Below are 26,588 nucleotides of genomic sequence, written 5' to 3'. Positions count from 1 at the left end.
CTCCATCCATACCAATAGGAAATATAGTGGGTTTCTAGGCTATTTGTAAACAGAAGAGTTCCTCGGGCAGTGAGCTCACTGGATTTCAGCATATTATGGAACCTGACATCTGGCCATCTCTGGAGTGAGATTTACAGGAATGAAACTAAGGCACACACACTGTGGAGCTCATCTTCTCAGATTAGGACCATGTTCTGCCAAAGCTGGGAATCCTACTCCAGAGAGGAACTGGGAAGGGGAAACCTGCTTGTTTGACTGCCATTGACACAAGTGTGCAAAGCAACAGCCTGGGAGAGCTGTCCTGCCTGTGTTCAGCAGTATGCCCTCCCAGCACTTGAGTCCCAGTTCTCAGAAAATCAGGACTGTGGCAAATCTTTTCCACATGAGTTACCAAGGAACGCAAGGCCAGGTAGGGTAAGCCTATATCCAATCTGCCAGCAGGGCAAAGGCCAGAGAGGTGGCAGCCAGGGCTGGGGCATCAGTGGGCAGAGGTAAGGGCAGAGCTGGAGCAGGCAGGAAGCCGAATCAGGCCTGGTACAGGATGGCACTGGAAGTGAACAGAAAGCTCAGCTGTGTAGGGCCAGTGTAAGAAGCTGCACGCATTCAGATGTGGATACAGCAGGAGAGATGCATGCACGAAGCTGCTTCTACGTGCATTTTGCTCAGTACTTAACCACATTATCAAACACTTGCTACCCTAAAATCAAAACATAGGTTTAAAAGAATCAAACATCACCGTCACTTCTGGTACAGATCCAGTCTGCTTTGGGAAGAGTGGAAGTCAAGGAAAGTTGCAGAGGATACAACCCTGCCAGTCAGGGCAGGAGGAGCTGGTACTGCTCTTGGGAGCCCCCCACATGTATCAGATTGCAGTCACCTCTTGCCTTCAAGCACACAGTCCTGAATGAGCACCAGCTCAGAGTGAAGAAAGTGCAGTTCCAGCTAACAGCCTTGCTGTTTCTCAATCCCCATCACTCAGGAGCCATCATTCTAATTTAACATTCCCCAGTCAAGGATCACCATTCTGTATGTTGGCACAGAATAACTCACAACTCAGAATGACACAGCAAAACTTTAGTTTACTGCAAGAAATAGAGGCAGGGATGTTGTCCTGGAGAGGAAGAGAGACAGAACAGGTGATACCAGGGCATTGCAGAGATGAAACAGCTCCTGCTGAGCTCTGGAAATGCCCGGCTTTGCTGCCTGACTGTGAATGTAAAGGAAAGGGCCAGAGGGAGAAAAGCTTATCTTCCTCCCTACTTCTCTTCACACAACAGTCCTATGATAAACAAAGCCTGCTGCCCTTCAGCAGTTCTGTAAAAAACAACTTGTGTTCAGAAAAGCCCTACAATAACAAACAGGCTGCACAGTTACAGAGTTCACAGGCAACTCAAAATGAGTACATTTTCAAACAAAGACTGCACAGGCAGTAAAGACGTTTTAAGAGATGGGTTTTGTTTTTTTTTTGAAAAGCAATTCTGCTAGTGACCTTTTCAGTGAAATTACCTCTAAATTCAGCAAAACTAGCAACATAGTAAATGGATTCTGGCTTGGCAGAAAGCATTTCATAAAATATTGGGCAGGTTCATACATGTGTAAGCTCACATGCAAATTCTTTGTTAAAGTGGGTCTCGGAACAGAGTGGAGGCTTTATAAAGATGACCGTTGTTTATCTGCTGGCTGTGACCCTCTTCCATGTCACATCGGCTCAGTACACTGACAAAAATAAGTTGTTACTGGTGTCAGACCTGCCAAAATGATGCTACTGCAGAGGAAGGAGCAGCAAGCTGCTCTGAATGGCGCACCATCAGCAGAACTTGCAACCACTGAGACAGAACTTTCAAACCAAAAAAGATACAAGTTAGCAACCCAACAAAAATAAAGACACCCCAAGCCAGTCCTACAGGACTAAAAGTAATTCTAACTAGTGTAGCAGTGAATGTGATTACCATCTTCGATTAACTCCTCCAAATAAATCTTTGAACCTTTGACTCTGTTCAGAAAATGGCTACTTTACTACAAGGACTCCTCCCTGAACAAACTGACACGTGTCTACCTCCCCTAATGTACAAAAATTCACATTTCTAGGCAGGGCACCTGAACACTAGTAAATATAGCAAGGGGTAGCTTTAAAATCTGACACTGAATGATACTTTTTGGTTTATTCCTAGAACTAAATCATCAGCTACTCTAGTTCAAGAGAAACAACTTCCCTTTTTCCTAGTCCACAGGGCTTCCCCAAGCCTGACAGAGTCCTGCCTGGCCCTGGGACACCAGATGGAAGAATACAGCAGTTCCTTTCAGAGACACCTTTCCCTCAAGTTTGCAAACAACGTAGCCCCCACATATGTCAAAAGGATTTGTCTGGAACCCACTAAGATGCCTCCCACATTGCAAACAAGTCCAGAGGAGGGTTTGCAAGACACCACCCACCACCACAATTCCCTCACCACTGACTTTAACTGGCTAAATGAAGACACTTGCTTGACAGGTAAGGTACTTGTGAGCTGCCCTCCAGCACGCTCTTTTATCAGATCCACTTCGGGGAGAATGTGATAAGGTCACTGCTTTAGCAGAGCAAATCTACAATATTTAGTCCCGCTCTGAAATTCCAGCCTGGACTGATACATGAAATAGCCTCTGCATGCCTCTGCTATTCTCTTCACCCCTGGTTTTACATCTAATTTGTACTCCTAATTTGAAGTATTTCAAGATAGTTTCACTGCAAGCTAACTACAAGAACTTTAGAAAAGAGAACAGAATCCACAATATGGGTCTTGCTGAGGACTCAAAGGGCAAACAAAACAACATTTCAGAAGTCCACTTTGACGTTGCAAGTATATGTCTCTATCCCAAAATGAACCTTTTAGGTATCTATTTTTCCTAGCCTCAGATAACATTATTTTTCCTCTCAAGCTAGCTGTCTTCCTGTTCTTAGAATGGATTAAGTACTGGCTATCTGTCAGCTCTACTGATTTTAGAGGTCACCTCCAACAACCATATGGGCCATTCCCTTAAAAGTTGGACTCAATGATCCTTGTGGGTCCTTTCCAACTCAGAATAATCTGTTTCTGTGTTCTGTGAACCACACAAACTGGTCAGTAGTTCAAGGTGACACAGTCCTTCACTAAGAAAACAACCCTAATCAGGGCCTGATCCAACGTCAATGGGATCAGCATTAAGTTACTTACAGTGGCACCCTAAGTAATTTCTGCTTTTTGTCTTCTTCCCTCTTTACACAGACCTTCAGCCTCTGAGAAATCCCATGTTTGCGTGTATTTGCACTACTCACATCTAGGTGAAAATCTAGGCAAATCAACCATGACCATGAGCTTTTCAGAGAAGATACCATCTCTTGTCCTATCTCTTGACTTCACACTGCTGAGTGTTCATGTCACACTGGGACCCAAGGCATAGTCAAACACTAAATAAAACCTGACTATTTCTCCACTTCTCATTTGTTCCTTTTATGTTTCTTATGGTGCAAGCTCCTTGCAGCCAGCATCCTCCCAGAGCTTCCTAATGGTTTCCCCACTCTACCAGAGATGTTCTTCAGATAGTACTCTGGCTACTATGTACCTCTTCAACAGCTCTATGGAAGCAATGTGATGACATCCTCAGGGATTCAAATGAAAAGGGATAGCCCCACCTGGAGGAGACAGAGCTAAATGCTCCCCAGGCATACTGTGCCACTCCTACTGGGAGGCTGAGAGAGACGGCTCAGGCAAGCCGAGTGCACAATTCACACTTACGCTCCTGGAGCAAAGCACTTCATGGACAAGCCTGCACAGCCAGGAAAAAACATGCAATAGATGAGGCACTGCCTCCTTACCTTCACTTTTCTCCTTCTTCCTCCTTCAAAAATGTCACAGTAGATGGGCCATTTTTCTAAATAAATCACTGCAGATGACTGAAGAACATCTAGTTTCATAGGCACAGATCCCACAAAAAATGGACCTTTTTAATGCCACAAAATTAAAACCAAGAGATGCTATGGCCAGAGCATTCAGCTGACACCACTCCAGAAAGCACAAGGAGGAAAAGGAAGTGTCTTATATAATTATAAGATTTATTTTACAGCTTGTTATGTTTTCAGTGCAAAGCTTTCACTCTTTATGTGTTGGCAGGAAGTTTGCTAGACAGCAGTGCTCAAATGTAGAGTCATCAAGCCACCAGCTGGCCCTGAGAGCTTTTTTAGATTGCATTAGTGTTGACCATGCCTTTTAGATGAAGAGATATCCCAGGGAACACATAATAGGGCAACCAAACATGACCAGCTCAGGGACCGTGGATGGCTCTGAAGCTCTTCACCTCTCTATCACTGGTTCCCATTTAGCTTGGTGACAGAAAGTCACTGCCATCTAATGGCTATTTCGTGTCTCATAGGAAAGTTCATTTGCTTCTCAGTTCACCAGAGGCTGAAGTACAAGTAGACCCACCACTGTGTACACTGGCTGTGGTGGAGAACAGCCCAAAATCCCCATTCACAGTTGCTTTTTTGAAGGAATACCATGGAGAGTTCCTGAGGACTTGTCTCTGCAGATGCAGTCCACTTCCATCAGGAAGAAACTATTTTAGGACATCACTTAATATTTAAGGCACACAGTGTCACTGAATCTCAAAGGATGTTCAAAGACACAGGCTTTTTCATTGGTCTGAACTACCCAGAAACTGTAGATTATTTTTGAAAATACACACACACGTACATTCATTTCTCTTCTTTCCAAGATCCTTCAACTGTGCCACTTCACTGTGAGACAAAACTCAATTTGAAAATACCTACTCCACTGTGAGAAGTAAACATAGCGAGCCAGGAAGAACCTCCAAGGAGCAAGAAATTGTATTCTGCATAATGATGGCACAAGGTTACACTTTCCAAATATTTGCCCAGGTACTGACAGCCCAATAACCGTAAGTTTGAATGAGGAGAACATCCTCATTCTGCTCTCAAAAGGAGGACTTTTAATTAATCTCCCCAAATGGCTTGTCCCTGACAAAGCAATTTTGTAGCCAATGAAGTTAATTCAAGAATGGATTCCCACTGTCTTCTGAGATACCTTGCCCACAGATCCTTTTTTCTCCTTGCTGTCTCCTCTTCATTACAAAAAAAAAAAAACAACCCTCACAGCAGTAACCTTTTGTCCAACAGAGGAAAACAACAAGAAGATGTTCTGCTCAAGATTTTCAACTGTGACCACTTGTGCCAAAATCTGCAAGACAATTGACCCATTGCAACTACTACATTGACAACTCAGAATTCCATTGATAATAGCCCTTAAACAAACTGCATGTTGTGACACACCTCCTGACTGACAGCAGGATCAACAGAAATTGATGCCAGCAATAAAGGAGTGTCAGCCAAGACATCCAGATCCTACACTGAGAGGAACACCTCTCTGGAAATGTCACATGGTAAGCTGACTTGGTCCTGAGGAGACATACATTGCGAACGGCCAACATTCACTGAGGCAGAAGAATGTCAGAGAAATGCAGCCTTCTACAGAATAAAATGTTTTGTTGAGAAAACAACAGGTAAGGAAATGGCACTGAGCAGGCTGCCCTCCTTCCTCCTCTGGTCCAGTGCCAGTAGGAATAGAAATGAAAAGAAATGCCCAAGCTTATATGTGCAAAGATGTCCAGAATCATTTAATGAAACAGACATGAAATGAAGAAAGGTCATACCTCCTGACACTAGACCTCCAGATATACGATGTCTTGGAGCCATGGCTACCAGTGCCCTTGATATCAGTACACTGGCAGTACCATCATATGCAGGAAAAAGGCCCACACACCAGGAAAGGACCCCTAGCTTAGGAGAAAGATTGAGTTTTCAATGTGGTTGAGCCATCCATGGTGAAATGAAGCAACCACTGGGAAGGACATAAAACCTGAGCACATAAGCAGGTTCATCTCTGCCTCAGGCAGGGGCAGGAATGAAAAATAGCTGTTGCTGCAGGACAGTGATGTGTGCCATCTGGCAAGTGGGTTTCGTATCTCCTAGTTGACAGGAGATCCAGGGAGAGGCAAACTAACCTCAGGACACACAGTGAATTCCCATCTACTGCTTGCCACCTAATGGAAAGTAGTAAAACACTTCCCATCTGCTGGCCATAAAAAAGTGCTGGGAACTGAGGAACGGAGGGGCTTAGAGTATTAGCATCAAAAGGGGTTCATAAGGGACAGAAATATATAGTAAAATTGAAGATAATTCCTTGGAGCTAAGCGGGAACCTGGCTAAAAGTCCCTGGGGAACCCATTTCCTTCTTAATCTGCTTTGCATTTAATTGTTTCCTAATGACTATGTCCCTGCTTGGCCCCAGTAGGCTCAGGGACTGGTGCTGCCACTGAACCTTCCCATCTCTCATGCAAGGCCATGGGTAATTTAGAGACCCCAGTTTAATGTCTCACTGGGAATTCACAGAGAACAAGTTAAGCATTATTTGCACTGGAGTAGCATCACCAGTATGCTGAGTACCAAGAAGAGATCCACAGGAAAAAGTTTTTCCACTCCCAGCTGCAAGCACATCACAGGCATATATGCACCTCCACCCCAGTACTGGAGACAGAGGCACAAAAACCGGATTCAGACCTTTTGGCACTATCAGCAGTCCCATGGTCACCAAATCTCACACACCCACACCCACACATACATATACACCCTGCCTCACAGTCTCTCTTCTAGGCACAGCATCTGGAAATCAGCAGCTAATTCATGCACATGCTTAAAAGAAAATTGCAAACTTTCAGTATATGAAAAGCAGGTTAAGCTGGCCTCATTAGAAGGACAGAGAGAGTACAGTGAAGGGCTTAGAGTACTAGAGATCTATCCAAGACAGAAGCTAGTAGAAGCAACATCTGGATAAGTATTGTTAAAACAGTTATTTGGGTGGGGCATTCACATCCTCTAGGCCCTATCCAGTGACAAATCTTAAGTACCAGCTCCCATGGGGTAACTTCTTACAAGTCATTCTGAGCTAGTACGAAAACAACAAAAAAGAGCTGTAAGGTGGTAAACACTTGGTTGCCATCCACTTAAAACTGCACTGAGATAAACAGTTTGGTGTACAATTGCCCAGATCAAAAGTATCTCCCATGCCAAACTGATGCTTCACTAGCACAGGCTCTACAAGGATGTTGCTGAAGAACCCACAAGTGCTGTTCCTGTCAGGCTTAGTGGTTGCACTCTGTAACACCTGTCAACAGCAGGACTGGCCTCCACTGGTCAATGAGTTTCACCAACTCATGCTATGCCTGTGCTGGCTTCCTCCTATCTCCAAGCTCATGCCTCTTTATTCACCTGAAGGCTATTGCTGGCCATGCTGGCATGCTGTGCTTGCCACTGGCTCTGCCACATGCAGGGGCTGACTAGTCCTGGCAGCTAGTCCTGGCTGCCAAGCAGGGAGGCCACAGCTCTGTGCAATGCTAGCAAACAGGGCCCTTTCTGTCTGCCTGGGGCATGGATTGACAAATCATCAAAACCCGCATAACAGAGGTTAATGAAACCATGCAGATACACAGCAAAAGATGAGGAATTTGCAACAGCTGCTGCAAATTCTGCCAAGTGATAAGCTGTCCACAGTACTGATAACTCCACAACTTGGGTGTCGCTTAAGGAAGCTACATGCAGCCCTTTTGCAAACCAGGTTTCAAAGGTCCAGGGCAGAGATGTGGACGGATGGACAGTGAAGCTCCAGACTCCAACACACCTATCTCCAGTTTATGCCAGGGCATAAGTGCCACTCACTTGGGACGGGGAGCTACATTAGAACAGCTTTGTATCTTTAGACAACAGAGGATGAGAACAAGTCCAAGGAAGCCATGCTGCAAACCATTCCAGATACACTAAGACCATACTGATGATGTGGATTTTCTGCCAGAGGAATACTGAAGCATGCTGGAGTCCAATGTCACTGATTTCTACCTTACTCAAGGCTGTTTCCAGCTTTACAGTCGTTCCAGTCTGAGAATCCCTGGAGAACCCCACTCCATGCATTATAACCAACCACACCAGTGGCCTAGATCCTACATGCACCAAGAAGAAAAAAGAGGCTGAAGACCTTACTTCAATCAAACACACTATGCAGACTGGCCTAATTTGGCACAAGCTGTACTTCCCACTCCAAAGAGGCCTTGAACTGGAATAGCAGAGGAACTCTGGCTAACATATATCACAAACACTCAATTAAAACCATGTGTCATTCACAGCTCAGTGAACTATAGGGCTGTAGGCTGGAATGAAAGATGCAGGAGAAGACTTGAGAGGAGTAGTAGGGGTGCTTGTCTTCCTTCCTACTAGAAATGTTTTTGCTATTATTGTTAATTACTGATATCAAAACACAACAGTGTGTTTCGCAATGAGATGTACACTTCTTTGCACAATTCTCATTTCCTCAGAGATCTGCAAGTCTGATACATCTCTATTATTTCCTTTCCAAGACACTGCTTTTACTTAAATCAGTCGGCCTTTATGTTATGGCCATTACCAAACAATATGCAGAATAAGAAAGTACTGCCAGGCCACTCTCAGCAGCTGACTGCCACACAACCAGTCTGGGCAGCAGAGCCAAATGCATACACCAAGGAGTCTCTGCTGGTCTTAAGTGAGCAATGGATGCATATGGCTACTTTTGACAAAGGACCTTCTTCATTGGGCAACGCAAGTCCTGCAAGATTCTGATCTAATATGGGGCTGTTATCTAATACTGCTGTTAACAATCTGGTAGAAAGCATATTGAATTACTAAGCTGATAGCATTACAGCAACACATCTGTGTCTTGCAGTTTCTGAGGAATGCAGCTCAGGGCTATTACCTACCTGTGACTTGAGGAACTCATACTCCTCTGATCCATATGGGACACTCCGAAGAGAGGTCAGGTAGTCATAGGTGATAACTGCCGTCTGCAAATGAAACCAGAAATGCTGAGCAAGCTCTACAGTTATCAAAACAGTAAGACTTCTGTTAAAGAGAATGCATGTATCTTAGACTTCAAAGTTCAGGCTCCACAGTGAAGCCTGAACAACAGGCTCATTAATAAAGTAAATGAAAACATTTTAATTTCAATGAACACTTATAAAAAGAAGTGCAGAGACCTCATTGATATGTCACTTTACGTAAGCAAAACTTGACACTCCTATACTATCTGCTATTTGAGACGCTCAAAGCATTTTCCTAATCTCTGTACAGCACCTTGCACAGCAGACTCCCATCTTCGGTCAGCCATCTGGGGCTTCCACAATAAGGTCTGCTGCTAGTAACAGAGGCCATTCAGACTCTTTTTGTGACCCATCAGTTATCCCACTTCATAGCTCCAAACTGCCTAACCAGCTTGCTCTGGGTAGAGGCTCAGCAGGGAACAGAGTGATTGAAGACAAACTCAGATTAGCACAAGCAGTGATACTTTTGGGGATGTTCAACTGCACAAAGAACTATGGAGTCAAAGGGTCAAATATCCAATTACAAAACTAGAATATGGGATCCAGCTCAAGCCTGCTAGACATTGCCATGGACAATGGAATTATATTCTTAAGTGCCTTAATGATTTCTGAAAATAGATCTGGGGTATTTCAAAATTCCTATCACTAAAGTTCCTCTCTTTCCACAGTCAGAACATCAGTGAATGGGAGAGAAATCTACAGGTCATGTTTGGAGGGAGAGAAGGGAACATACAACTAGCCTGTCCACTAATGTGCCATTTGAACTTCAAGATCCTTTTCATGAAGAACCATTTGCATAACTCCCACTGAAAGTCAGTTTTCCTCAAATCCCCCTACTGAAGGGGTAGTATTCCATTCTGGCACTCCAGATACCAATCCCACTTTACACCATAAACATGCCCAGGAAAGGCACAAAGTACAGTCAATGTATCAGGAAAGCCAGGGAAGCAAGGAGAGCAAACCTGGTTTGAGACAAAGCCAGCAAAACTGAAAATAGGGAAAGAGTCAAAAACTCAGAAATGCATCCAAGAGTGGACCAAGATGGGAATCAGTAACAAACAAACACACTCCCTCCTTCTGGAGGTTAGGATTCTTATGTTTTCTTTTTTCCAAATTGTAAAGTGAACACATCAAATTTTTTTTCTGGATTTTCAGGTTCTCTTGCCCCTGGTCAACTCAGGAACTGCATGATAGTAAAAGGTTCTAAAATCTTAGAAAATTCAGAGACTTAGAAAGAAAGTTAGGTTTGGAAAGCCCTGGGAAAAGTAGGCCCTGAGAAATGTTAGGCCTTGTGCTTGCTAAAGATCAGGTCAAACTGTACCTGTGTAGTCAGTATATGATAAATGATACAATTGTTAGATGTGATTAGATATAATTATAGTTTAAAGAACATGAGGAACAATGTTAGAGGGCTAGGGGGGATCACGAGAAATCCATGCTCAGGTAAAAACAATGCTTACAATAGAACAATGTAAGTTTAATAATTAATATGTAAGTTGTATAACAGTAGAGTATAAAACATGTTCAACTCAAAACCAAATCGGGTCAGATTTGGGTATGTGTACCCCTGACACCCAGAGCTCTTCAATAAAGCACCTTCATATCATCATTCCGTGATTATGTGTGTTCCTGAATGCTAACATTTTGGCGACCCAGATGGGACCTTGTGAGTGCTGCTGAGCTCGCTCGCAACCCGATCGTGCTCCAGCCAGCACTGAGGGATTCTTGGGGAGCCCATCCGGCTGCGACCGTATCCGCTGCTCAGAATGTCCCTGGGAGAGAAAGGTAAGGTGCTTTATTTTGGTTTGGGTGCCTGCCAGTTGGACGCAGCGAAAGCTGCTCGTGGTTGGGCTAAAGGAATTCCTCTTGTTAATGCCTAGGCGCCGTCCGTAAGACGACTGCGAAAGCATCGCAGGTTCGGCTTTTGGTGTATTGTAGTTGCAACATGGAGAAGGGTTTTGGCCTGCGATGCTCCCATACCAGGTACTTCTCCTTTGGGGTGCTTATTAGCACATTGGAAACAAGGTAACTTTGGGGAAGAATTACATAAGACTAAGATAATTTTGGCCAGATCTCCCACAGAAAAAGACCTCAGCAACCCCGTCTCATCTGTTGGTAGCTATAACCTCTTCTATCTTTCTTTACTTTGTTTTCCTTATCTCTCCCTCTCTCTCTCTCTCTCTCTCTCCTCTATCGCATAATCCTTGTAGTTGGCACTAAAATAAAGGTACATTATTGTTGTTATGATTTAAACTGAAATCCCTTTGTGTCCTTTTTGCACTCTGAGATCAAACAAACCTCTCACGAGTCCCACTCGCATTAGCAAATCATGACATCTAAATTGGAATCACGGACAGGATTTCTGACAGACAGAAGGGGCTGCAGAGACCATTCAGAAGAAAAATTTTTCAAAGCATCTTCACAACCTCAAAGAACAACTTTGAAGTGGAGGGAGGTTCAAATCAGTCTTGCATGAAGGCTTGAGTTGGTTCTTATTTTATCTCTGGTCCACAAGGGTAATTATCACCTCCAACTGAAAAAGAAGCAGCTAACAGATTGGCCTGTATTACAGAGGAAGAGGGAATTAATTAAGCGGTTGCTAATTACACTATAATCTTAAACACTAAATTAATATTATGATGATCCTGATAGGCAACTCTGACATTGCCAAATCCCTCCCAGTGTCTAGCTACTGCACAGAATGTTCCTTCCACATAACGAAAACAACTCATATACTCTCAAAAGAATACAGCAAATGCACAACGGCTCTGCCAGGTTTCTAATTTAGAAATACAGAATACAGAAACGCTTTGCAGCGTGATGCTGCCCACGCCACTGACTTCATTCTCATCCAAGACTAGTGCTGTCATTCATGTTACAGCATAAGGCTGAAGCTCGGAGTTAAAAAAAGATAAACAAAATCAACCAATCCGTTCCTTTACAAATGCCAGATTACTTTCACTGAGCTTGCATCCTGCCCAGTGTTAAATGTCCCACTTGGTATCAATGAAAACTCAACACTGCACATACACTCTTCCACTGCTCCTAAACCTATCCTCAGATCTTACCAAGCTGTGGCACAATGTTCCCCCTGAATAGCTGTCTACCCATACATAAAAGCCAGTTCCCTAAACAGAGCATTAAAAATAAATTTTCTGCTAGTGAGCTTCATCAAGTTTCTTATGGAGTCTGCAAAGAGCTACTGAATCAACATGTTCAAAATACAACCAGAGTCAAATCTCTCTTATCAAACTCAGATTAAATCTGTCCAGAGTCTCACAGTTGTACTTCAGGTTCCTTGATCCTCATGTGTTCTTGTCCTCAGGCTTCTTTTTTGTCTTGTTTTGTTTGCCCCACTGTAACTCATCTTAAAGTTTTGTGTCTGCTGCTGTTGAACTTATAAGCTGTTAAGACGACTCTTCATTACAGTCTGCTTTTGCCTGGTTATGGTTCAATAACAGAATCAAGCATCCAGATAAGAATCCAGGGCAGGACTAGATTGAAGGACAGATACTTAGGTACATGTAGATGACACCAATATCCAATAACATTTGTTTGCTACAGAGATTTATCTCTCATTTGCAAAAATTTGCAAAAAGAATAAACCCAAAGCTGAGCTTCTTAAAAGTAAACATCTGCTCTATTGGCTTCACCTGGTCCATGGCTAAAGAGTGACAGCAGTTCTGGCTGCCTGTCTTCAGATGAGAGCTGACTTCTGACTGTTCAACAATGAGCAGGGAAGGCACAGGTCACTGGTGCAGCAAGACTAAAGAATCTCTCAGAAGCAACTCAAATACATGCAGTCATACATACCAAAGGAAACAGAGAATTCAGAAAGAGACAGAACATTATTTTTTAAAAGTATACACACAGATTTAAACACATGCTGCCATCCCTTACAGAACACTGGTAACTTGGTTTTGGGGTCACTGCTTGCAGCTATGAGTGCAGAACCCTCTAATGCATTTAAGAGCAGGACCAGTGAAGCGCTATACAGCCAATGACTTGTGACCTCCCTGAAGGCAGAGAACATGAAAGTCAGGCATGTCTGTGATTTGCCACCAGCTAAAGCAAAGAATATTTCCTTTCCCCTACTTCCTATTCTTCAGGAAGGTAATCTCTCACCATCACTCAAAACAGACCAACTGTACAGCCTCATCACTGGAACTTCTCACTTATTTTTATCTTAAATAGTCAATTACCACAAAAACAGTAGCTTAAGAAAGACTGAGAAACACTAGCCAAGCAAGCAGAACTCAAGGACACACTGGAGAACCCAAACACCCTGAATAACAGATTCTCCTCCAGCAACAAGCTGGATTCCCTCTCCATGCCTCAATTTCCTGTGCTTTAAAAGGGAAAGAGCTGCTCCTTGCCACCAGGCAGCACCACCTTACCATCAGGGACAGAGCACAAAGCTTAGCACTTGTTAAGTAAGAAGGAAAGATTACAGTTTGTATTTCTGCCTTCACCCTTTCAAAATAATCATTCATTCTTCCCAACAGTTTATGATGCTGCATGCACACAGCACCTGAGCCAACCCACAGAGCTTGTTTCTCATTGCATCTGCCCTCAGGAGCTGACTCCTTGTAAAACTCATTAACGAAGTGCTTAGAAGTCACAGAAAATGCAGATAGACAGCTGCTTACCACTGGGGGTCTATAAATGATGGAGATTGTGGCCTGAAGTGACAGATGTATAATGCAAGTGAGGTACAGGGAGACTGATACCCCCTCCAGAGTCTCTGTTCTCCATGTTCCTGGCTGCTCATGGATTCATCAGTGATCGTCAAGGAGAAGGCAGCAGTCTCCAATCCCAGTTTTCTGAGAAATATCAGTGATGCCAGGCAGATACAGCATTCATTTTACACATCTGGAAACCACTCCAATCTCAGAAGTATGTAATCACCAATCCTGACTTTACTCTTGCTTTGAGAATTATCCTCAAAACACCAGTCCTTCTCTCCTGAAATCTCATACCAAGGGCCATAGGACAATGGTTACCCTAGTTTATCAATACAACCGGGATACTTAGAATGTGAAAATGGCATATGAGGAGAGGAGGGTTTGAACTAAGTCACTCTTAAAAAGGAGCAGGACACTGCACCTGGGCAACTGACCTTGAAGGGTGGCTGATGAAAATGTGGGCCCAAAGTGAGACCTTGCTCTGAAGGTCCCACCCTATCCAGAGAAACAGAGACAGCTCTCTGAAGTGCAGTATCTTCATTTTTCTCTTTCCAAAATGTGCAAACAACAGCTGTATTCCTTACATGCTTTCACCTCCTTTCTCCTCATGTATCAAAAACTTGAAGAGCTCCTCACAGACATTTGCACTTCCTAAGCCAGCTGCCAACTGAAAATACAGACAGGAAATGGAGAAAACCCCAAGTTTTTGTGAACTTCAATTCCCTTATCCATCTAGCAATCTTCCTGCACACTGCTGCGATAGAACTTACTGTGGCAATGGCTCGGCCCACACGAACAACTCCAAAATCATTAGGATCCAGGAACTTGTTTCCATACAGATAGATGCCAGAAGCAGCTGCTGTCAATGAGGCAAATTTCAAGGCCCTTAGTGCCATGACTGATGAACCCTGCCAAGACATAAAACAGCAACTGTAACATCTGATCAGGACTTAGTGATCTGATGCCTACAGCCCCAGAGGACCTGACAATCCAAGTTTTAATTGCTCCTTTCCTAATGACACATTGCTAGCACTGCCCTCAGCCAAGAGCTCAAGCAATCACACAGCAACCGAGGGCAAGTTGCTCATTGCTATTCCTAACTCAACAGTGTCTACTGGCCACAAATCCAGAAGTAACTCACTGTTAGACCTTGCATATGTGCAACAGAATATTTGTTCAGGATCCCAAAGGCTTTTCAAGGAGATAGATACAACAGGTGGACAGACAGAAGTAAGCCTGAGATCACCAAAAGTCAATTCTGATCCTATCAACAGGCACTTCAACACAAATTTCTGAAGATATCACAGCATAGGCAGATTTTAAGGGGACAACAGAAGATATGAAAAAACAGGGTTTAGAAAGAGCTCTTGCAACATCAAGAACACCCAAAGCTTGATAGAAACTCTGCCAGGCTAGTTCTTTAAGTTCCACATTGATGAAGAGTGGTCTAGGAAAAGGCAATGCACCCCTGGAGGTTGTATGCCACTCCAGCAGTCTGTGCCAGACAACCACAGGGGATGGGAGACCTGCTCAGAGTGACCAAGAGAGATTGGTTTTCTCACTGTTACCATCACATTCAAGTGTCAGACAGGGAATGTACTGGCAGAACAGTCTTGTGCAGGAATCTACAGCCTATTCCTAGCTCTGTCACAGTCCCAACACAGGCCTGGGGTGAGATACTTCTCAATCACTTTTTTTTCTGTGAGACAAGGGTGGGGAATGAACACATCTCCCACACTAAGCACTTTGGATCACTACATTCATTGTTTGTGGTATGTAAAGTAGCATAAACATGTAACTCATTACATGTTAATATATCTATTTTCCATTTCTTTATGTCACTGTAGAGGACTCAGATATGAAAAAAAAATAATGAGTTAGGTACATTTTTCTTTCCTTTCCCTATGGCTGGTATTGGGCAGAAGGTATGATTGACCATTCCTTCTGCTTCTACACAAATCAAAAGGTATTGTCACTTCACTGCAAGCTCTCAAGAGCACCCTCCACACAGTGCAGGCTCTTACCCCATCAAGGTGGAGCCTCCCAATCCTCCCATCCTAGACTTGACTGAGAAACTTGCCTACTTCTCATTGTGAAGTTTTAGCAGGCTCAGTTTGCTTGTGCCTTTTCTCTCAGAAGCCTTGTAATCAAAAAACACATGCAGTGACACAGGTCAAGTCTTTCAAAAACAGTTCACAAGAACACAATCAGCAAAGCAAGCTAATATAACACAAGAGACCTCTGTACATGAACCTTAGCTAAACTTTATTATTTCCTTTTATTTCCTTACAAACCCTAGGTAATTGTGAGGCAGAAAAGCTGAGACATATTCCGTCAGTGCCTGTCACAGCTGCCTGCAGCAACCCAGCTCTTTCTCCTGTCAGAATGGGTAGCTGGCTGACCAGGACTCCTTTGAATCTATGATCAAACTCGACAGAAAATAAAACTGGGCTCTTGACTGCAGCCAAATGTACACACACTTCACACAAAAAAAGTCGCCCTCCTTCTCTTGCCTCACTGTAATTCCAGAAATTTTGGGGTTTCTTCCAACAGAACCAATCTTTTTTGTAGAGAGATCTCTTGTATCCTCTGTCACCTTCAAAAGTCATTTTTTGCAAAGTGTTTTAATTAAATAATTTGTGCTCCTTGTACATTTCTGTAAAATTTCATTTATTGAAAAGTGAAAGGTGCAGTGACATTTTCTTAACAGAAAATATGCCTCTCTTTTTCATTATTTTTTCCTTCACTTTCTCAATTACTAAAAGAACATTTTATTGAAAGCAGGATGCAGGTCCATCTGTTCTTGCGCCTTATTCCTACCTGAAGCTATAATCTGCAGTTTGTTACATCACATCTATTGCCATACCCGCCAGCTGTACGTCACGAACAGAAGATGGGAACTTTAGGTAGCAAATAAAACAGGCAGCAATCTGAATTCTTCAGCAAGAAAGTTCCTACTTTCATGCTTAACATGTTGAAGCAATAAAAAGGGAATAATTAAAACCCTTCCAATATAAGGTACAGAAATAGAATTGTCTGAAGTAAATCGTATTTCAATGTTTTGCATAAGGTATAGAGAAGTCTTTTCCATGTAAATGAGCCTTTACGACACCCCTAGGGATATCTTAAGGGCCCTGTCAGCTGTCAAACAAGCCTTGGGATGTCATAGCCTCTCGATATTAAGCCCCGCGTTGATAGATCACCTCCAGCTCTATTTTCACCTAAGTGAGGTGGCTTTTTTGACTTTTACACAACTTGGCACACCTAAGCGTCCCTCGCGTTACAGCTAGGCTTCTCCTGTTCCCACCAGGGGCAGCCGGGACGGTGCCGGTTCCCTGTCAGAGCCCCAAAGGTGACCCCACCGCCACCTGCCCAGGCTCGGCGAGCGGCGGCTACCGCTGACCGCCGCGAGCACAGTGAGGACCCAGGGCCCGAGTCCGCCGCCGCGCCCGAGATCCGCCCTTGAAGGACACAAGGGGCCGGCGCCGCCTGCTCTCAGTCCTGCTTCAGGCCAGGCCGGGTCTCCCAGAGCAGCCCCGGTCGCGCCGAGCCCTGCACAACTGGGTCCCCGCCGCCGGAGCCGCAGCTGCGGCCGGCATTCGCTGCCTGGGCCCGGAGTCGCCGTGGCGGCCGTGAGGGTGGGAAGGCCCGGGCGCTCCGGCGGCGCTCGGAGCGGCACTTACCGACCGGCTCGCCGGCACTTCAACTCACGCGCGCCCCTCGCCGCTCCCCCCCTCCACCTCGTACACGGTACGGCCCTGGCTCGCACGGCACGCCGGGAAATGTAGTCTCTGGTCGCGGCCGCCCGGAGGGGCGGGGGAGCGGTGGGACTGCAAGGGGCGGCCCTTGGACGAACCCACAGGGGACTAGTGGGGGGAGGCCGGGGGGGTGGAACGCTGCACCTCGACGGCTCCGGGGCTGCGCTGACGCCTTGCTGCGGGGAAGTGAGCAGCTCGCACCCCGGATTAAAGGCTTCCTACCTCCCCTCGTTCGGTAATTGCAGGGTAACGCAGTCCCACTTTGTCGGTGGGGCTCTCAGAAAACCCATCTTCTGCACTCTTAAAAAAAATTCACATCCTATAAATTTCACATCCTATTTCACCCAATCAACTAGGTTGGAAAAGACCTTTAGGATCATTGAGTCCTGTCTATGACCTAACATTACCTTGTCAATTAGGCCACAGTACTAAGTGTCACATACAGTCTTTTCTTAAACACCGCCAGGGATAGCGATTCCACAACCTCCCCAGTCAGCCCATTCCAATATTTAATCATTCTATTCCAATGTTTAATCACCCTTTCTGTGAAGAACTTCCTAGTGTCCAACCCAAACCTCCCCTTCCACAGCTTGTGTCCTCCTGTGCTATTGCTGGTTGCCTGGGAGAAAGTGCCAACCCTCACCTGGCTACAACTTCCTTTCAGGTGGTAGTAGAGAGTGATGTCTCCCCGGATCCTCCTCCTCTCCAGGCTAAACACCCCCAGCTCCCTCAGCCACTCCTCATAGGATCTGTGCTCCAGAGACTTCACTAGTCCGGGTAGACAACATCCACAGCCTTCCCCTCATACACCAGGCAGATCCCGGACCAGGGCCTGCCTCTCCAACATCCATGCTGGCTGGGTCTGATTGCTTGGGCATCCTGTAGGTGAAGTGTGATTTTACTCCAGATGATCTGTTCCATAAACTTGCCAGGCACCAAGGTCCGGCTGACAGGCCTGTAGTTTCCCAGATCCTCCTTTTAGCCCTTCTTAAAGATGGGTTCACATTGGGTTACCTTGAGTCATAAGGGACCTCCCTGGGGAGCCAGGACTGATGGTAAATGTTGGAGAGCAGCTTCACACAAGCTTGTCTGCCAGCTCCCTCATCACTCTAGGATGGACCCCATCCAGTCCCATAGACTTGTCAGCATCTAAGTGGCTCAACAGGTCACTAACTGCTTCCTCCTGGATTACAGGGGGGCTATTCTGCCCCCTGTCCCCATCTACTAGCTCAGGAGAGTAGGATATTGCACTCAAGAAAACATCCTGATATCAAGTCTCTCTTCCTGGATGAATAGGTTTTTCATCCAAACCCCTGTGGAAAAGTGCTGTGAAGGAAATTTAACTACCTTCTCCCTGGCTGGGGGACAATGGTGTGTTAAATATTTTCCTAAAAGATCAACATAATATTGGGAACATTTGATGGACACCTGTATTGGATTTGTGTCACAGCATTTTGTTAGTGGGGGGCAGGGGAGCTGCAGGGTGGCTTTTGTGAAAGCTGGCGGAAGCGTCCCCCATGTCTGACAGGGCTAGCACCGGATGGCTCCAAGACAGACCCACCATGGCCAAGGCCAAGCCTGTCAGTGACCGTGGTAACACCTCTGCGATAGCATAATGAAGAAGAGAAAAAAGTTATTGTGCAGAAGTAATTGCTGTCAGAGAAGAAATGAATGGATATATGTGAGACAGCTCTTGCAGACACCAAGGTCAATGGAGAAGGAGAAGCAGAGAAGGTGGCTATTTTCAGATCACAGAATATCCTAAGGCACCTAGGAGAAACATCAAGTCCCAACTCTTCAGTGAATGGCCCACACTGGGGATCCATCCTGCAACCCCAGTGTTATTAGCACCAATCTCTAACCAGCTGAACTAATCTCAGGGTCATAATACTCCAGGTGCCAGAAATGAGATTCCCCTGCAGCCTGTGGTGAAGACCATGATAAGGCAGCTGCGCCCGTGCAGCCCATGGATGGCCATGGTGTATCAGATATCCACCTGCAGCAAGTAGATGCTGCTGACCGTCTAGAGCAGGACCTGCCAGGACCTATGGACCTATGAGAAAAGAGGAGCCCACACTGGAGCAGATTTGCTAGCAGGACTTGTGACCCTGTGGAGGGGTCATGCTGGGGAAGTTAATGAGGAACTGGAGGTAATGGGAATGACTCACATTAGAGAAGTTTGCGGAGAACTCTTCAGGGGAGGCACCCCACAATGGAGCAGGGGAAGAGTGTGATTTCTATTCCTGTGATAGAAGGAACAGCAACATACATTCATGTGTGATGAACTGACTACAGACTCCATTCCCTGTCACCCTGTTTTTCTGATGGAGGTGAAATAGAGAAAATAGGGAGTGAAGCTGAGCCCAGGAAGAAGGAAGAGTTGGGGAAGGTGTTTTTTTAAAAATTTGGGGTTATTTGTCACTATCCTACTCTGATCTGATTGGTAATAAATTAAAAATAAATTAATTTCATTTTCCCCAGTCCCCATGTTTTGCCCCTGACAGTAATTAGTGAATGATCTCTCCCTGTCTTTATCTCAACCCATGAGGCTTTTGTTATTGTCTCTCCCTGTCCAGCTGAGGAGGAGAGTGATAGAGCAGCACTGGTTGGCATGTGCCTTTCAGACAGAATCAAGCTGCCACAGTATCCCTTTTGTTTCTGTCTGGCTTAATTTTTGTTTTCCTCACTTGTACTCTGCGGCAGACCTTAATGCCAATGCCTGCACAGTGAGGGCTTCCTGCTAAATATTATCTCTAAGAAACAAAGCAGCTACAAATTATGAAGGGCAGAGATAAGGGTGATTACCCTACTAGCACTCTGAAGATACAGGGCCCACATGGCCAGTTGCTGCATCAGCCATATGATGGCTAAACTGGCTGCAATCCTGTAAATTTCCCTTCTAGGACAGATGAGAGCTTTTGAACGGATGCAGGGCAGTGAAGCATTGCAGCTTAGTCTTGGACCATTACAAATTATGTAGGAAGGACTATTTGTTGGAAGGAAGCTTCACGGTTTGGAGGGAAAAAAAGAAGAAAATAAAAAGTTAGGGAGATGTGAACCTGACATACTGCTGAGGAAATGAGAGAAATAAATACAGATTGAACATGGAGTAACAACTCTGAATCACATAATTTAAAAAGCTTAAAAATACAGGGAAAAGGACCACTGTTCTACTAAAGCATATGTAAATTTTGTGATAGATTTTTGTGTTTGCAAATTGACAACCTCCGTGACTCAGGCTGACAGTGGGAATAATAGTGGGGTGTCCATTTAAAGCTACTGTGCTATTGAATATAAAAATTAAAAATGGTGACTCTAACCTCAGCACAACCACCAATTCCTGACCACAGCCCACTGCTTCTACCCGGGATGCTTAAAAGACTGCTGCCCGGGCTATCAATCCCCTGCTTCAACAGCTAGATCCCACATGTTGGCAATGCTCCCAGCACAGGGAGCAGGTCAGCATCTGATTTTTGCTGGCCTCTCCTGGGAAAGCTGTGGAAGGTTTCTTCAGAATTATTTTGTTCCTTGCAGCTTGCTGTTAAACAGGCTGACACTGGGTCTGCTGCAGAGAGGAATAAAAAAAGAGGCTTTTGTAACATAACAATGCCATGTGCTGATGTGCAGTGGGCAATTATGTAACCAACGCTAAATCTTTCTATAATTAGAACAAGCACCTAGTTAGAGTGATCAGAGCTCTTTTGTGTACGCCTGCACGGGGCTATGCAAGAAAAATCCTGGCTTGAAAGAAAGATGCTGGCTTGATTTCCCTTCCCTTTTCAGCTGGTGAATAAATTAAATCTCAGATTACCCCAAATTGCTGTGAAAGACAAACTGCAAAAAGTGAAAAGCGTTTCCTTTTCATTCCTGTTGAAGACATTTGCATCCCAGGTGTGAATCTCATGAAATGCAAATGCAAACCCAAAGACTCAGCTTCTCTGTCCCAAGCAGCAGAGCAGCCAGACTGCCTGAAGAGAGGACAGAAGGTCAGCATCAGCCCTCCCTAGAGAGAATCAATGTCTTTTTCAGATTCACTTTGATGAAGAACATGGCAAGATATCCACAAAGGCTCATTTCTACTAGATACTCCTCGTATATGGAGAGGAGGCATGGGAAAAGAGAACAAAACAGTCCTAGAGAGCAGGTGATTTTGTGGACCCAGAGGAGCATCTTAGAGGAGATATGAAAAGGTATGGTGAGAAATTGTTACCAGAATACCTTGACCCTGACTCTTCTGGTCTCCATCCTGTGGATGGTCAGCAACACAAATATTGAGGCAGATCTATCTTCTGCAGCTATAAACAAGTTCAACTCTAAAAATCACTGTAGAAATGCTAAGTCATACAAGTTAAAGATGTGGCCGGTGGGATCTCTACTGCTAGAGATCTGTGCTTCTCAAATATTTTCTGGTTCTTTTCTTATTTGGTCAGGTCATCAGATGAAATATTAAAAAAATCTCTGTATAATAGTTGACAGACGTGCAAAGCAACATGAAAGATAGGAAATACAACAACCTCCTATCTGGAGGTAATTCCAGAAGATAACACAGACAGGCCTGCCAGGACCCAGCCTGCAACACAGGTCTTCTGATAGGTCAAACCCACCCCATTCTTGGTCGAACTTAAATGGATATTGGCAGGTTTTGCCTTTATATCAGCAATAGAAAGTTCAGAGCTGACTCAGGAGGCCATAAAATCTTAAAACAGCATCTTCTTACCAATCACACTGTACAGAGCCAATATTTGGATAAAATCTCTTGACAAAAACATGCCCATTGCCCAAGGTCATTCAGTCCCTGTGACTCAGTAGTCACCAAAATCTGAATGTGACAATAGAAAGTGATGTGCTCCTTGGAGAGCAGGGCTTTACATGAGCAGCAAAATCCACTTCCACCACTATTTTGTTCCTTCAAGGCCTTTGCTCAGCCTTGTGGTGTGGCATCAGTTTAGACAATTGCATGCCACCTCCATACCTCTCTCTCATAATTTCTGCTGGCAAAAAAATTCCCCTTACTTTATTTCCTAAAGCTATTGGTGCCTAAAGGGCACTCCATTTCTTCTTGCAGGTTGTTGGGAAGTGTCAGTGGGCCAACATGTCCTGTGTGAAATGATCTTATCACCTGGAAGTTGAATGCTTCCAAGACCTTTGCAAAACACCCCCAGAGTCTGTGGTTTTTACAGAATTACATGAGAACATTTTTGCCCAAGAAAGTTTGCTTTTTTACAATATGCAACAAAAAACAGAAATTAAACCAGTCTTCATTTCAGTCGTTCCAGAGAACACAGACATGGCTAGAAGAATTTAAAGATTTTTTTACAAAAGCACTAGTAAACCTTGTGATCTTTTCTTCCCAGCTATAATTATTCCTTTGGAGTGTTGTCTGTAACCCCTAAGGGAATGTGAATCAGGGATTGCTGATGTGGTTGAACCTTTCCATCTAGTTAAATCGCTTCTCTTTCACTGTTTAGCATCTTACCTGTCCATAATTTATCCCTTGAGTTAAGAAAATTCTTTTATTTTGATCATTTTTATCCAAGTATGTGCAGCAACTGGTAGGCATACAGATATCTGATATTAACAATAGCTTATTCCATTCCTTTGTATCATCATCTTAATTTGTTACAAGATATTTCATGAACCATTTAATTCTGGATTTGCAAATGTGAAAAGTGTTGAAGTAGATAAAAAAAGGTGCAGAGGATTTAACAGCTTAAATCTACCCCAAAAGACCCCTCAGAATGCATCAGAAATATGTTCTTAAAAGCAGCTATGATGTTCTCATCAAACTAAAAATGTCCTTACTCCCAGCCATGCCAACAACTCCACAGAGTTCTTACCATACCAAGGATCATTTTAGCACAATCATTTTGTGTATAGAGATGCATGTGAAAACCTGATATCTTTATTGTCCAGAAAGATATTGTCAAAAAATATCCTGATAAAAACAGAAAGTAATTAATCCTTTTTGTCTTAGAGAGAGATTTATACTTGGGGAAAATAAGTTTCAGATTCTCAGAACCATTCCTTGCCTAATGTTTCTTTTGAGAGAAGCACAGAATAAGCTATCAGGACCCATCAGGATCATTGAGTCCAACACTTGGCCCTGCACAGGACACCCCAAGAATCACAGCATGTGCCTGAGAGCATTGTCCTGATGCTTCTTGAGCTCTGTGAGGTTTGGTGCTGGTGTGACCATTTCCCTGGGGAGCCTGTTCCAGTGCCCAGGCACCCTCTGGATGAAGAACCTTTCTCTAATACCCAACCTAAACCTCCTCTGACTCAGCTTCAGGCCATTCCCTCAGGTCCTGACACTGGTTACCCCAGAAAAGCGATCAGTGTCTGCCCCTCCTCTTCCCCTCACAAGGAAGTTGTAACTGCAATGAGGTTTCCCCTCAGTCTCCTCCAGGTTGAACAGACCAAGGGACCACAGCTACTCCTCAAAAGGCTTCCCCTCAAGGCCCTTCTCTATCCTCATTACCCTACTTTGGACATTCTTCAGTAGCTTTATGTCCTTCTTACGTTGTGGTGCCCAAAACTGTGCACAGGGCACAAGGTGAGACCGCACCGGCGCAGAGTAGAGCAGAGTATAGCTCTGCCATTTGAACAGTTACCAGGTCTGGTTCAGAAAACGTCTGAGATACATGAAGATGCACAGAGATCATCAATTCAGAAGGGAATATTAACTTTTCTTGTACCTCTGTGATTGTGGGACAATAAGTTTAATCTGACTGGTCCTGTATGGGCCCTGGTCGCTCAAGCTTGCCTAAAGCAGATCTGGTAATAATGAAACTGTCTCTTCCCAGATTTCATCTTTGATTAGAAGATAACAAGGGGTAGGAAAGTGAGCACCTCCGACAGTTTTTCAAAGGTTAATTGCTCTCATTGTTAAATATTTTAACCTAACTTCTCATTTGAATTTTCCTAATTTCCACTTCCAGCCATTGGTCTGGTTGTTTCACCTTCCTGTATGAGATTAAGGAGTGGCTTAATAGCTTGCATTTCTAATTTGTGCAGATACATATACAAGATGATCAAATCTCCTCTCAATTTTTTTTAATGAACAAAATATACTAAGTGTTTTCATTTGCTCACTCAGGTAATTTTTTCTGGTAATGTAATTGTCAAAGGACAGATGAATGGAGTTAACCTCATTCTAATCTGGAAATAGTAACATTTACCTCTTAAACTTCACCACAAAACAAATTTACTTATTGTATTTCCCTTATACTTCCAATTAATGATAACCTTATAATACCTTTGTAGTCTTTTAACCCTCTTCTAGCTTCCAGCATTGTTTTAGAAACTTGAAGACCAGGACAAGAGTCCCTCTAGAGATCACCATATCCCTACTTCTACATCCATGGCCTGCATGAGTCTTTCTGTTACTTCATAGCACAAGAAATTTCTTCTAAGCTGCTTGTCTCTCATAGCCCTCATGAGTCCTTTTCAGAGTCACTGGTTCCCAGCACAGCCTGTACTTAACACCACATTTCTTATATATAATATAAGAAATATTAAGATATATAATTTTGCACAATGTGATGTTGAAACACAGCTCATTTAAATGGATTCTACTTACCAAGTCATCTAGCTCACACTGTATGACTCTCCTCTCAATATCCCTGAACATTTTGCCAATCCTTTGGAAACATACAGACTTTATGAATAGCAATTTCATATTGATAACAAGCTGATGAAAACGGTGACTAGTATAAATCATGGTGTGTCCCTTCCTCTGTAACTTCCTCAGAAATACTTTGTCAGCATTGATCCTCTGCTGATGATTCCTTTGTATTTTGGGAGGCCAGCCACTTCCTGACCCTAGTGGAATACCTCTTCAAGCATTGCACAGTGCTAATTCTTTAATCAAAACATCATCAGAAGCAGAAGATAAAAGTAATGGTGTGGTGGTGCATTCCCCCCATACAGTATTAATTAATGCTCCACAGCAAAGGAAGAAGGAGAAATGTCAAAGTAGGAGGGATAAAACATTATTTTTTCACTGAGACTAGTATAACAGCTGGGCACAGAAGCCTTGGCAAAGAGGGGAAAGAAGGCTCCTGAATCTGGTGGCAATATTGCCAGATATGACAACAGCAATACTGTCACTAAATGAGTGACAGAAATGGGTAGAAGGGATGACACATGAGTTTTGCTTAGGAAAATTATTGATAAATGGTAGGTGACAAAGTCTTGTATCTTTAGCTTTGTCTGAAGTGCTCATAAGACACCAGCTATCTCAGAGAGAAGGGAAAGTATTTGTCATTCATAGAGGTGGTGACAGAGCTGCTGTCACCACAACGTTAAGCCAAAAGCTGATTCCCACGGGAGATGACGAGTTTGGGCATAGAGAGACTGCACAGGATTGCCCTCGCCTTCCTCCAAATCTACCCTGTCCTAGAAGTTGTAGCAGATTAATTTAGCCTGCATGAGTAGTTCACCTTTCAGATCAGGAGATGATAAGGCAGACAAAATGACTAGAGGAGTGCAAGACAGTTACTCTGCCATATCATATTCCTGCCTCTTATGGTATAATTTTTTAATCTCTGATAGAGATGTTTGTTTCTTTAGTCATTCTACCCTTTTCTTCCCTGTCTTCTGTTTCTTTTCTAGATGAACCGTGTCTGGTTCGGTGGGACTCTTCTGCCTTTGATTCATTAAATACGCTGTAACAATAACAGCTACTAATTAATAATGTTTTTGGCTATATATGGTGCTGTGTATTGCCACTTTAACTCAAATAGTGACTTTCCTATGTAAAGCTCCACCTAGTTCCCATGTGTTACAACTCCTTGAGAAGTATTTTTCCATCTTCTAAATTTTAATTATTCTCTAAAGAGTGCATCTCTTGATTCGATTTAAAAAACTCCTATGTAACATATGGATGCCCATTTAATGTAGACAGCACAACTCCTCTTTAATGCAGAAGCTTTCTATTTAAAATCAATATGTTCACACCACTTTAAGTCTCTCTTCTTCACTTCCATGTCCCAGTTCAACAATTTCTAAGCAGCGGGTATCAGAATAAACTTTATTCCAATCCATTTGCTCTACATTTTCTGCTTTTTATTTGGACATTTTCAGCTGGATGAACTGTGAAGTTACTGAACTTGTTGGAGACTTGTGTGAGTAGTGCAGGGGAGCGGAATAGGACGGCTGAAGAAATAAAGCGGGCTACTGTAAAACTACATCTCCCAGGATGCCTTATGGC

The 26,588-nt window shown here is 43.8% G+C and overlaps 1 protein-coding gene and 1 long non-coding RNA gene across 3 annotated transcripts in view; one reads left to right on the top strand and one right to left on the bottom strand.

Moving 5' to 3' along the window:
• Positions 1 to 17,407, bottom strand: part of ADCK1 (aarF domain containing kinase 1) — a 74,989-nt gene extending 57,582 nt beyond the window's left edge. Inside the window, exons 1-3 of one of the 2 annotated variants that reach the window (XM_058829786.1) lie at positions 17,303 to 17,407; positions 14,390 to 14,527; positions 8,815 to 8,898 (exon numbers count right to left, since the gene is read on the bottom strand). In XM_058829786.1, the coding sequence (XP_058685769.1) occupies positions 8,815 to 8,898; positions 14,390 to 14,515 (210 nt within the window). In that variant the 5' untranslated portion in view covers positions 14,516 to 14,527; positions 17,303 to 17,407. Of the gene's footprint in view, positions 1 to 8,814; positions 8,899 to 14,389; positions 14,540 to 17,302 lie in introns of those variants that run through there. The other variant, XM_058829785.1, reaches the window with a different exon arrangement.
• On the top strand, positions 17,240 to 26,411 carry LOC131574926 (uncharacterized). Its single transcript, XR_009276620.1, has 4 exons — positions 17,240 to 17,369; positions 18,042 to 18,154; positions 21,407 to 21,567; positions 25,991 to 26,411. It is a non-coding gene; the product is annotated as an uncharacterized LOC131574926 (long non-coding RNA).
• The last annotated feature ends 177 nt before the right edge of the window (positions 26,412 to 26,588 follow it).

Source organism: Poecile atricapillus, chromosome 1 (assembly GCF_030490865.1).
Source record: "Poecile atricapillus isolate bPoeAtr1 chromosome 1, bPoeAtr1.hap1, whole genome shotgun sequence".
NCBI classification, from domain to species: domain Eukaryota; kingdom Metazoa; phylum Chordata; class Aves; order Passeriformes; family Paridae; genus Poecile; species Poecile atricapillus.
The sequence above is the reverse complement of the archived record's forward strand: the minus strand, read 5'-3'. Positions and strand labels throughout refer to the sequence as shown.